This window comes from Phodopus roborovskii, unplaced genomic scaffold, assembly GCF_943737965.1.
Source record: "Phodopus roborovskii unplaced genomic scaffold, PHOROB, whole genome shotgun sequence".
Taxonomy (NCBI): domain Eukaryota; kingdom Metazoa; phylum Chordata; class Mammalia; order Rodentia; family Cricetidae; genus Phodopus; species Phodopus roborovskii.
Window position 1 is genome coordinate 21,765,929 of NW_026126540.1, and position 12,918 is coordinate 21,778,846.

General features: G+C 51.4%; 1 protein-coding gene across 1 annotated transcript in view; it reads left to right on the forward strand.

The window, feature by feature from the left end:
* Positions 1–12,918, forward strand: part of Iqgap3 (IQ motif containing GTPase activating protein 3) — a 41,471-nt gene that overhangs the window by 19,292 nt on the left and 9,261 nt on the right. The window contains exons 15-28 of the mRNA XM_051198960.1: positions 77–240; positions 1,678–1,768; positions 2,674–2,841; positions 2,922–3,061; positions 3,141–3,311; positions 5,707–5,790; positions 5,944–6,015; positions 6,106–6,175; positions 8,044–8,252; positions 9,020–9,172; positions 9,502–9,665; positions 9,942–10,166; positions 10,469–10,609; positions 12,731–12,815. Of these exons, the coding sequence (XP_051054917.1) occupies positions 77–240; positions 1,678–1,768; positions 2,674–2,841; positions 2,922–3,061; positions 3,141–3,311; positions 5,707–5,790; positions 5,944–6,015; positions 6,106–6,175; positions 8,044–8,252; positions 9,020–9,172; positions 9,502–9,665; positions 9,942–10,166; positions 10,469–10,609; positions 12,731–12,815 (1,937 nt within the window). The remainder of the gene's footprint in view (positions 1–76; positions 241–1,677; positions 1,769–2,673; positions 2,842–2,921; positions 3,062–3,140; positions 3,312–5,706; positions 5,791–5,943; positions 6,016–6,105; positions 6,176–8,043; positions 8,253–9,019; positions 9,173–9,501; positions 9,666–9,941; positions 10,167–10,468; positions 10,610–12,730; positions 12,816–12,918) is intronic.

Consider the following 12,918-nt stretch of genomic DNA (forward strand, 5'->3'; position numbering starts at 1 on the left):
TATCCCCCCCTCCCCCAGACAACCTTTCCCATTGTCTTCAGTTTGGGGCTGCTGCTCAAGGAGATGTCTTCCTCAGAGGTCCTCGCCATCAGCCTCATCAATGAGGCTCTGGACCAGGGCTATCCTGAAAAGACTCTGTCTGCCCTGCTGCTTCCAGCGGCTGGCCTGGAAGATGTCAGCCTTCAGGTTGCACCTCGGTATCATCTCCTCCTTGTGGCAGCCAAGAGGAAGAAAGCCAAGGTAAGGTTAGGGATAGATGTCTGGGTTAGAGACCATAGCAAGAGGGTCGGCCTTGGCCAGAGCTGCGCCCAGCATGTACTCTGCAACTGATTCAGCTTAGATATAGACTCTGAACCAGGTGAGACACAGGCAGGATTTACTGTCATGGGAAAGCGTGGACTTCATTCAGGACAATGTGGGAAAAGAGCCGGCCTGGGAATCAGGTGACTGGATTCCCCGCTCTGATCTACAAAGGCCCGGTCTTGGGCAATCCCTCAGTATCCCTGGGGTGTGGGTACTTATCTGTAAAACTCTACACGCTCTGCCCGTGCCCCTAGAGGAACAGAGGATTTGAACTGAGGCACCCTGAGTTGTGTGGCAGCAGAATGAGGTTGGAACCTGGGCCCTGAGCCAGGTGATTGAGTTGCATCCTGTGGCCTCGCCCTGTAGCATCGCCTAGCCCCCCTGTGCTTCCATTTCCCCCTACGGACCCATGCCTGGAACAAGCTTAACTTACAGCAGTTGGGTTTGAGTAAGGTGCCATGGCAGGAGGACTAGCCAGCATTTACTGAGTTTTCACTCTGTACCAAGTACTGCTTGATGTGTCTCACAAGTACTGATTCATGAGGCTGGAGAGCTGACTCAGTGGCTGAGGGCTTGATGCAGTCCCAGAGAGTCTGAATTCAGTTCCCAACCCCACTTCAGGTGGCTCACAACCCAAATACAGGGGATCCAATACCCTCTTCAGGACACCTGCACTCACATGAACACACCTCCACACAGATACATAATAGACACCTAATTAAGTCCTTAAAAATTAATTCATGGGAACAGTACCTGATAGCTACCCCTGCAATGAGGCCTACAGACCCTGTTAGAAAGAAAAGACAGCAGGCGGGCGGGCAAGCACCTGACACATAATGCTCAATGCAGTGTTAGTTTCCAGAGTCCACTGAGTTGGGTTGGGTTCAGAATGACCCCAATGGCTTCCTTGACCTGTGTACACAGTCTCCCTACTACATTTTGGTGACAAGAACTGTGTAGCCAGGAGACACACAGTCAGGGCCAGGATCTGTCTGAGGACTGTGAACTGAGGTGCAGGGAGATGGGGAGGGCTGTGGGGTAGATGTCCCGAGGTGTGGTCCAGGCACAAAGGCCAGCAATAGAGCTGTCAGTGGGTGCTGGATACTGAGGGCACAAAAGCTGTAGGAGCCCCGAGGCCAAGCTGAGCCAATGCTCAGACTGTGAAAGCAGAGTAAGGAAAGAGCCTTCCTAGTCTGGCACTATCCAAGGGGGCCGTGGGGTCATGACTCCACAGGGCCGGCAGAGGGGAGCCGAGAGAGCCTTCCCTGCTGCTCTGGTGTCTGCTTGCACTTTAGTTACTTGCTGGGCTTTTGGGAGCCTCGAGATACCAGTTGGGGTCTTGTGCTTTTTTCATCTTCTTTTTCAATTTGCCAGGTGACAGGAGATCCTGGGGCTGTACTGTGGCTGGAAGAGATCCGCCAGGGAGTGGCCAGAGCCAATGAGGACACAAATACAGCTCAGAGAAGTAAGCAGTTAGGCCCTGAGAGGGCGGAGTGGAGCCCCACCCCTGTCTCACCTTAGCCATGGGGACAGCTTAGCTCGCTTTCTATTGCTGGATGAACACTGTGGCTGGAAGCAATTTGGGGAGGAGAGGCTTTATTCTCACACTTCCACACCACAGTCCTTCATCAGAGGGCAAAGGGCAGGAATTCAAGGCAGGAACCTAGAGGCAGAAACCAAAGTAGAGGGCACGGAGGAGTGCTGCTCACTGGCTTGCGCCTTGTGGCTTGTTCAGTTTATTTTCTTATACACCCCAGGACCACCTGCCCACAGGTAGCACCATCCACATCAATCATTAATCAAGAAGATGCCTCATAGGCCAATCTGGTGGGGGCATTTTCTCAGTTAAGATTCCCCCTTCTCCAGGGGGTGGGAGGGTGAAGGGGGTGGTACACGCCTTTAATCCCAGCACTTGGAAGGCAGAAGCAGGTGGATCTCTTGAGTTCGAGGCCAGCCTGGTCTACAGAGCTAGTTCCAGGACTGTTAACATAGAGAAACCCTGTCTCAAACAAACAAACAAACAAACAAAAAATTCCCTCTTCCCAGATATGTCTAGATTTGTGACAAGTTGACCAAAACCAGTAAGTGGCGGGGGGCAGGCAGAATTAGAGCAGGCGGGTGGTTTGCCCACAGGAAATACTCAAGAATTTAGAAAGTACCTCCACAGGCGCCCTTCTCTAACCGCCACCTCTCGTCCTGAGTGCAGCTGCCTGCTGCTGTTCCCAAGTACAGCTTTGCCACCCTTGCCCCTCCCTATCCCCCTCCACCCGCCATGGCGGCTGTGTGTCTCCTGATTCTGGACAACTGGGCAGGTCAGGGCTCACGGGAGGGACTCCAGAGGATTGACTTTTCTCTCCTGATGCCCGTCAGTAGCCCTTGGTGTGGCTGCCATCAATCAGGCCATCAAGGAGGGCAAGGCAGCCCAGACAGAGCGGGTCTTGAGGAACCCCAGCGTGGCTCTCCGAGGGGTAGTTCCTGACTGTGCTGACAGCTACCAGCAGGCCCTGGAGAGAGCAGCGGCAAAGAAACGACGTCCTGGTAATGGCCCTGGCCTACCCTTCCCGTCTCTGCCTCTCGCCTCCTCTGAGCCTTCTTGGCTCATTTGAGTTTCTACTCAGGGGACACAGCCTTCTGGGTTCAACATGACATGAAGGATGGCACGGCCTACTACCTCCACCTGCAGACCTTCCAGGGCACTTGGGAGCCTCCTCCCAGCTGCCGCCTCAATACCTCCCATCTAACCTGGGAGGAGATCCAGGTGGGCAGGGTTCCTGCCACGGTGGGGGACTGCACATGGGGAGAGGCTCCTACTCACCAAAGGACTCCTGTCTCCACAGTCAGTCGTCACCAAGGTCACTGCGGCCCACGACCGCCACCTGCTCTGGAAGGCCAATGTTGGCTTTGTCATCCAGCTTCAGGCCCGCCTCCGTGGCTTCCTTGTTCGCCAGAAGTTTGCTGAGTGTTCCCAATTCCACAGGACCTTGCTGCCAGCCGTCATTAAGATTCAGGTGGTGGCCTTGGTTTTTCTCCATGCCTGTGAAGATTAGAAATACAGGATGTCCACCCTTCTTCCCTTTCCCTGGGTAGAGTTGGGATGATTCTTGGACCTCTGAGCAGCAGTGATGAAAGGTGTGGACTCTGTGGCTAGATTACCGTGGTTAGAAGGCCAACTCCCTGACCTGCTGGCCACGTAGCCTTGTAAGCTAGTTTGTGTGTGTGTGTGTGAGTTTACTGCCCCCCCCCCCAAAATGGGGATGGCAGTACCACTTTACAGGGTAGTTAGGAAGGTTTAGTAAGACAATGTCTAGAGTGTTTCTGTACAGTAAAAGGAGGACATAAACACCAGTTACAGGCATCATCGTCACCATTGGGGACAAGTAAAGTGAGATTCAAACACTTTTCCTGGAACACAGGTTGTGAGGAATGGCCGTGGGCTAGGCAGAAAGGGAGTCTGCCCCTTCCTGTCAGATGTTAGCAACTGACTGATGTGGGGTTCTCTCTAGTAGGCATTCCATTCAGTTCTTCTATCCTGTGCATGGCCCATGGGGTCTCTGGGGCTCTCCAGCAAGTGAGTGGGGCAGGAGACTATCTGGGAAGGTAACCACAGCACTCTGTGAGCTAGAAATAAGCGACCCTCCCTTGTCAGGTATGATGTGGGGAGCCCCATGGGGACGATGGCAGTGTAGCCACCTTTGCAGACCTTATTGAATAAGCATCTTCGATGCCTTGTATCTTCAAAGAATGCCCCAATGCATAGGGCAAGGTTGGGAGATGGGTGTGGAACCTTCAAATGAATAGCCATATCTCTCCCTTCAAGAACCGGAGTATGGTTGCCATTAGATGTGACAGGAGGGACACAAAGGTAGATAACACTAGAAGGCCCAAAGGGAGAAATGTGAAGCTGTGGGGTGGCCTTAGCATGACCTAAGCCTGCAGTAGTAACTGACAGCTGGAGCTCTGGAATTGGCCTTCTGGTCCCGCTAACCTCTGATTAAGGCCTGTGCACCCTACTCAAGTCCTTACAGCATCTACTTCCTCCATAAAGACACTTGGTTAATGCATTGGGTGTGAAAAATTAGAAGGAATTTGCTTTTGTTACTAAGTGTGGCATGGATTCCTTTGGTGACACACCATTAGATGCTGATGTCAACATTGGTCCCAGAATTCAGTTATGGAGTGGCCCAGGTCACAGACTTCATTGATTCCAGAGGATAGCCATATGCACACAGACAGAGGCAGCCAGCTACTTGTCTCAGCTTTGGGAAAGACTCAGAAGTGAGGCAGCCTAGATGCCCTGAGGATTTACTGGCTCCTGAAAGCTCTGGCCATCAATGGATCTCCAAAGTTCTCGGCACTGACTACTTCAGATTGGGCCGTGTTTTGGTTTGTTTGGTTTATATTGTATGTATATATGTGTGTATATGTGGGCTATGGTATATATTGATGTCAGGACAAGTTACAGGAGTTAGTTCTCTTTCTACCATGTGGGTCCTGGGGATTGAACTCTGGTATTCAGGCTTGGGTACAAGCACCTTTTCCCACTAAGACATCTCACCGCATGTTTTCAGGGAAGAATCTTGTCAGGACTGGCAGAGTATAGGGGAACATAGTGCATTCTCTGGTGGGGGGTGGAGGGCATGGTGCATTCTCTGATGGGGGAGGGGCTGGGGCATGGTGCATTCTCTGGTGGGGGAGGCTGGGGGCATGGTGCATTCTCTGGTGGGGGAGGGGCTGGGGCATGGTGCATTCTCTGGTGGGGGAGGCTGGGGGCATGGTGCATTCTCTGGTGGGGGAGGCTGGGGGCATGGTGCATTCTCTGGTGGGGGAGGGGCTGGGGCATGGTGCATTCTCTGGTGGGGGAGGGGCTGGGGCATGGTGCATTCTCTGGTGGGGGAGGCTGGGGGCATGGTGCATTCTCTGGTGGAGCTGGTGAGCATTTGTGCTTTATTAGTATTTTGGGTCCATGTCTCTCATTTGAGTTTCTCTTCCCCACACCTTCTTTCTTAGTCACTGTTCTATTGCTGTGAAGAGACATCATGACCAGGGCAACTTATAAAAGAAGAGCATTTAACTGGGGGCTTGCTTACAGTTTCAGCGGGTTAATCCATGATCATCAGGCTGGAAGCATGGTAGCAGGCAGGCAGGCAGGCTCGAGAGCTTACATCTGATTCATAATGCAAAGCACAGAGAGTGAAACCAGACTTGGTGTGCATTTTAAAACCTCAAAGCCCTCCCTCAGTGACACACCAGTCCATCAACTGGGAACCAAACACTCAAATACATGAGCCTATGGGGGACATTCTCACTCAAACCACACCATCCCTAGAAAGCCGCGATAAAGCTGTTTCCACTGACCTCTTGAACCCAAGGAGATCTGCTAGGGTTCCCTCTTCTGCTTGGCAGGCTCACTGGAGGGGTTACAGACAACGGAAGGTTTACCAGGAGCGGTTGCAGTGTTTTAAAACAAACCTGGACGCTGTAATCAAGGTAACCGTAGTGGTCTGGGTGGCTCCTTTTTCCCGAGGGCCCTCAGTACAGTTTTGTCATTCACCCCCTTGTGGCCCTGGAGTTGGTTACGCTGGCTAGGGTCTGAGGAGGGGTCTCAAGCTGATGCTCTGAAGGTAGTGTCTTTTCTCTCAGATCCAGGCCTGGGCCCGAATGTGGGCAGCCCGGAGGCAATACCTCAGGCGTCTGCGATACTTCCAGAAGAATGTAAGTGCTGCTCCATCACACCTGCCTGTGCTCCTAGATCAGAGCAAAGTGAGTAGAAGGGCCCCACCTGTTCTCTTATGTCCCTGGTAGGTTGACTCCGTTGTGAAGATCCAAGCATTTTTCCGAGCTAGGAAAGCCCGTGATGACTACAGGATGTTAGGTATGCTGGGGAGATAGAGACCCAGAGCCAGATAGGTCTAGGTGACCCTTTTGGGGATGCACAACAGGCAAGGGCAAGGCCATCCCAAGTTTTCTGAGGTGTGTAGAGTCCCCTCCTCCCAGTACCAGATAGTTTTGTGGTAGGCAAGTCTCCTCTAACCAGGTACTTTCTGAGCAGGCATAGTATATCCATCCCTCTATGTTAGGCTCTTTCCCCGCCCTGAGCACCCACCTGTGTCATTTACTTGGCCCAAATTCCCACCTCCAGGCCTCTTCGGCTTGCTCCTGGCTTCCTCAGCTTGGTTTCCTATTTACTCCAGGACCACCTGCCCGAGGATGATCCTGCCCACAGTAGATGGGGCCCTTCCACATCAGTCACTAACCAAGAACATGCCCCACAGACTTCCCTACAGGCCAGTCTGAAGGGGGCATCTTCTCAGTTGAGAAGTTCCTTCTCTGATGTCTCCGGGCACACTGTCCTTTCAGCTTCTCCTGACCTCTGCTGTGGCCCTTCCTCTCCTTCCCACCAGATAGTGGGCTGCACGGCCTCTGGCAGGGTTTCTTTGCTCTCCTGCAGGAGTGGGGTTCACTTTTGTCTCCCTCCCGCTTGCCCCTCTCAAAGCAACAGCCATGTATTACCGAACAGTGGCTCATCGGTCTAGATTAATTCAGCCTCCAAATCTGACTGTTTCATTCATTGCCAGCTGGGTAACCTAGGGTAAGCTACCTGCTCTCTCTCTGTCTTTGGAAGCTCATTGGTAATGTGGATACTAAGTGTTTGACCCATTGAATTTTTAAAAACACTTAGATGTGGGGCTGGACGGATGGCTCAGTAATTAAGGGCGCGAGCCGCTCTTCAAGAGAACCCAGGTTTGATTCCCACACATGACAGCCCACAACTGTCTGTAGCCCTAGTCCCAAGGGATCTGATACCTTCTTCTGGCCTTTGTATAGTGCCCAGACATACATGTAGACGAAACACCCATACACATAAAATAAGATGAAAACAAAACAAAAACACTCAGACTCAGGCCTGGTGGCACCTGCCTATAAGCTAGCACAGGAGGATCCTGAGTTCAAGGCTAGCTAGGGCTGCACAGCAATACTGTCTGAGAAGCGCCAAACCAGCAATAAGACACGAGGAAGCCTGCCTGTCTCAGTGAACATGCATGTGTTTATTGTCTTGTTTCCCTGAAGTTTAGCTCAGAGGCTTCTTTGGTGATTGATTGGTTGATTGATTGATTGATTTAGTTTTTTTTTTTTTTTTTTTTTTTTTTTTGAGATAGGGTTTCTCTGTGGCTTTGGAGGCTGTCCTAGAACTAGCTCTTGTAGACCAGGCTGGTCTCGAACTCACAAAGATTCCACTGCCTCTGCCTCCCGAGTACTGGGACTAAAGGCGTGCCTCCACCGCCCAGCTTCTTTGGTGTTTTGTGTGTGTGTGTGTGTGTGTGTGTGTGTGTGTGTGTGTCTGTTTCCTGGCCTCTCCTTAGCTACCTATCCCCCACCCCAACCATGGACACTCCACACAAGTACTACATGAAGCTGGCAGGGCTAAGCTGTGGCAGATAGGTCAGGGGCATGAAAAGCAGGCCAGCCCAGCAGGCAGGGGAGCGTGTGGAGTGGGTAGAACAAGGATGCCTTTGAAAAGCATCAAAAGGCACTGGCTTTGGTGGTGGAAGTCACTGGAGAGGCCCACATGCGTGGTGCATGAGGGACAGAGAATGGCTGTGCAACTTCTAGGTGTGACACAAGAGCCCAGAGACCTGGCAGTTAGAAGAGGCCTGGATCGGGCACAGGGGATCCTCATGGGGCAGCGGCTGCCAAAGAGGCTTTATGGCCTCTGCCTGATCCGTGTCTCCCCCCTGCCAGTGCATGCCCGCCACCCTCCCCTCTGTGTGGTGCGCAAGTTTGTTCACCTCTTGAACCAGAGTCAGGAGGACTTCTCAGCTGAAGCGGAGCTGCTGAAGCTCCAGGAGGAAGTGGTCAGGAAGATCCGATCTAATCAGCAGCTGGAGCAGGACCTCAACCTCATGGACATCAAGATCGGCCTGCTTGTCAAGAACCGAATCACTCTGCAGGTGAGAGGCCCCCACCCACCCAGGCCAGCTGCTCTATAGAGAGAATCCTTACCATTCTTCACCTAGTAATTCAGCCCTTTTCAGATGTGTGTAGATTACCACCTGGCTCAGTCCCTATGATCTCTGCCCTTGCGATCAGCCATTGGATGGATGTGTGTAGTGAAGTGCCCCATGGGCAGGATAGGAATGGCTGGCTCTGCTGACTTCTAGTGAAGGGGCTATAGGTGACCAGTTAACTTAGAAGTTCGTTTCCTGTGTAGCTCACTGGAAGTAAGGAGTTGCTATCTTTCCCCTGCAGAATGCAGAGACAGATATGAAAGCTTTATAAATCACATTCAGATAAGGAGTAGCAGGCCAATGATGCTCCATCCCCACAATTGTACATTAGTCAATAAATAGAAGCAAGAGAATAGCCCAGAGTTGTTTTTGTTTTTGTTTTTTTAGATTTATTTATTGTGTACACAATGTTCTGCCTGCAAGTATGCCTGTAGAAGAGGGCACCAGATCATACTAGAGAGGGTTGTGAGCCACCATGTGGTTGCTGGGAATTGAACTCAGGACCTCTGGAAGAGCAGCCAGTGCTCTTATTTAACGTTGAGCCATCTTTCCAGCCCCAGCCCAGAGCTTCACCTGTGAAAGCAAGGGTTCCAGGTGGCTTTGTAGAGGCTTCCTCCTCTCCCTGGTTCTTCAGACACTGAGTCTGAACCACATGTTTCATGGTTGGTACCAATCTGGGCTGGTTGGTTTGCCCCTACCCCCACATCCAGGAGGTTGTCTCCCACTGCAAGAAGCTGACCAAGAAGAATAAGGAGCAGCTGTCAGACATGATGATTCTGGACAAACAGAAGGGGTTAAAGTCACTGAGCAGAGAGAAACGGCAGAAGCTAGAGGCCTACCAGCACCTCTTTTACTTGCTGCAGGTGAGCAGGACTCTCTGAGGGGAAGCCCTGGTGGGCTAGCACAGCAGTAGAGCACTTGCCTTGCATACACATCACTGAAGAAAAACAAAACAGCTTAAAAAGCCAAGAAGTCTCCATCACCTCCTGAGCTTGTTCCCTTTGCCTTTCTCCATGCCTGTCTGATGCTCTGTGTCCAGGGACAGAACCTGTCTCTCCCTATTTGTATGGGATATTTCCAGTGCCCTGAGAAGGCGATCCTTTTCTCCACATCAGGAAATCCTTTGTAACTGATCTGATCACTAACTCTCCGAGAGCACTCCCAGCCCTCTTGTCTCCCTGATTGTTCACAGACTCAGCCCATCTATTTGGCCAAGCTGATCTTTCAGATGCCTCAGAACAGAACCACCAAGTTCATGGAGGCAGTGATTTTCAGCCTGTACAACTATGCTTCCAACCTCCGGGAGGCCTACCTTCTGCTCCAGCTGTTCAAGACTGCGCTCCAGGAGGAAATCAAGTAGGCTCTCCTGACCAAGGAGCAAGGGTGGGGATGAGGGTAGGAGAGTGGGTCAGAGATGGCAGCTGATGCACCTACAAACATTCTTCTCTTCAGCCTATAGGAAGAATGTAAGACAGCTCTGGAACAGCATGGTGGGGGGGGGAGTGTGGGCTGACCTCAAAGGATGACACCCAGAAGTGGGACCTCCCTTAGGGTATGTACTAGAGTAGGCTGGAAAAGGCAAGGCAGCTCTGTCCTCCTTAAAGTATGAGACCAGTAACCAATGCACCACAGGTCAAAGGTGGAACAGCCCCAGGATGTGGTGACAGGCAACCCAACAGTGGTGAGGCTGGTGGTGAGGTTCTACCGCAATGGGCGGGGACAGAGCGCTCTGCAGGAGATCCTGGGCAAGGTTGTCCAGGATGTGCTGGAAGACAAGTCAGTCAGCATCCACACAGATCCTGTCCACATCTACAAGAGCTGGATCAACCAGGTGGAGGCCCAGACCGGGCAGCGCAGGTGAGCCAGCAGGGGGCAGCATGCTTTGATCAGGCCCCTGTGCAGATGGCTAGGGAAGCCTGCCTGTGTTTGAGGATGGTACACAAAGGACTGTGCGGAGATGACACGAGGCCTGTGTAACCTCACCGCTGCCGTCCTCCCTGGGTGCTGCCTTTTTCCTCTGTCCCTTCCTCTTGGTACACTGGTCTGTCTGGAGCCTCTCTGTAGAAGAGTGTACAGTTAGGGAAGAGTCGATGAGGAAAGTTTGAGAAAGGAGGCAACGGAAGGGGACCCCAGCTTTACCCATCTCTCTCTACCCTCAGCTGCCTCCCTTATGACGTCACCCCTGAGCAGGCTTTGAGCCACTCTGAAGTCCAGAGGCGGTTAGACATCTCTCTACGCAATCTCCTCTCCATGACTGATAAATTCTTTGTCGCCATCAAGTCATCTGTGGATCACATTCCGTATGTAGAACCACCTGCCCCAGGGATAGGCCAGTTTGGAAGGAGAGAGCAGAACAAGTAGCATCCCAAAGGAAAGGGGATGGGAAGGAGGAGCCTGAGGTGCCTGTAGGATCTTCAGATGTATCGAAGCCCTTTGTCAGGGAGCTGAGCTGGGATTCTACAGGTGGGTCTGTGACTGGTCAAAGAGAAATCCAAAATGGTGACAGGGACATACTGTTGTCTGAGGACAAGTGAAGAAAAGATGGGACTTTCTGACCCACAAAGTAAAAACAGGTAGCATTTCAAACTGCTGAAGAACTTCGTAAGTATGGTCCTCCCAAGACTTTGCTTCTTTTTTTTCTTTAGATAGAATCTCTCAACTTAGGCCTGGCTGTCCTGGAACTTGATAATAGACTCACAGATGGCCTCAAACTCACAGAGATCCATCTCCTTCAGCCTCCCCAGTGCTGGGATTAAAGGGATACTTCACCATGCCTGGCCCTCTTTTAAATTATTTATTTATTCATCTGTGTATTTATATATTTATGTGTAGCCCTAGCTGTCCTAGAACTCACTTTTGTAGACCAAGTTGGCCTGCCTCTGCCTTCCGAGTGCTGGGATTAAAGGCGTACGCCACCACCTCCGGTTTGTCCTTTTTTATTTTAAAGCTTTTTTTTTTTTTTTTAAATGTGTATGGTGTTTTGCTAGCATACATATCTGTGCATTGTGTTTGTGCCTGGTGCTCTCAGAGGCCAGAAAAAGGGCCACAGATCCCTTGAGACTTTAGTTGGGTGGTTGTGAGCTGCCATGTGGGTGATGAACATCTTTCTCTGGGAGAGAAGTTACTTATTAACCACAGATCCAGCTCTCCAGCCCCTAGCTCTCTTCTTTCTTAATAACTTAGAGGTAGAGGCAGTGTGGTCAGACTATAAACAAGCTTCACACTTGTAAGTTTGAATCCAGCCTAAGCTACATGAGATCCTGTATGAAAACAAGCAGGCAAACAAAAATGGTTCAATAAATGTTTTACAAAGAAATGTTTAATAAAGCCAGGTGGTGGTGGTGGTGGTGAGGCATGCCTTAAATCCTGCACTCAGGAGGCAGAGGCAGGCGGATGTCAAGGCCAGCCTGGTCTACAGAGAGTTCCAGGTCAGCCAGGGATATGCAGAGAAACCCTGTCTCAAAACAAAACAAGCAAAAACCCAAAAACTTAAAACGACTTAAACATGAAAATGTGAGCAGGTGGTGTCATCTGGATCGAGCATCCAGCCACTGGCCTTGGTTCTCAGCACTGAGGGTGGTTGAGTACCAAAGGGAAAACAGCCCCAAACTGGAGAACTGGACTGAGGCTTTGCAACTGGGAGTGAGAAAAGATAGCCTGGCGTCTAAGAAGAGAAATACACAGCCAGTTATGAATCTGCTGGTAGCTGGGAGTGGAAATAGCTTTTCACAGAGTCTAATTGGCTTTTTGGTAGCAAACCCATCACAGCAGTGACAAGGGAGCTCAGTACAATTGGAATAACTCTGCTACTTTCATAAAAACCTTGTGAGACTGACTGCTCACTCCAGTCTTCCAGCCAGGAGGCAGGTGTGCAGATGGGAAGGAAATGGCTGAGAGGGGGTCTCTGTAGGCAGGCAGCCCCTGCCTCAGCCCAGTCATGCTACTCTGGGAACTGGCAAAGTTGGCTTCCTTGGAGCCTCCTGGGCTGTCAGGTACCCAAGAGACAGAATAGCGTGCCTGTAGAGAAGGTGAGGTGGTTTATGGGGAAGTGAGGACCTGGGGGAGAAGGTTCCTGAGCTGGCTATGTTAGCACACAACTGTAGCAGAAGCATTTGGAAAGCAGAGGTTGAGATCATGAGTGTGAGGCCTACATGCACTGCATTGCAAGTCCCTTCCTCAAAAACAAGGCGTTGGAGGCAGGGAGAGCTTTAGGGGCCAGCTGGGCCCTATCCCTGGTATTGGCACAAGGACAGGAGGAAGGGCAAGGGACAGGGGCTGAGGACTGCAGCAGGGAGCTGCGGCAAGCAGAGGGAATGTGTGTGGGCTCTGCTCTGGTGTGGCTGAGACGGGGAGAGAGGCAGCCAGGCTCTCACAGCCTGAGTCCTGGGACAGGAATGGAAATGGCCTGCTTTGTTCCTAAGGTATGGGATGCGGTATATGGCCAAAGTCCTAAAGACAACCCTGGAGGAGAAGTTCCCCGGTGCCACAGAGAGTGAAGTCTATAAGGCAAGTGTTGTGTCTTTTCCTCCATCTCTAAGACCCTCCTTTGCCCAATTTTGCCAGTGATAACAAACTATGGTGTAAATATCCAAAGAAAGAAATGAGTCCC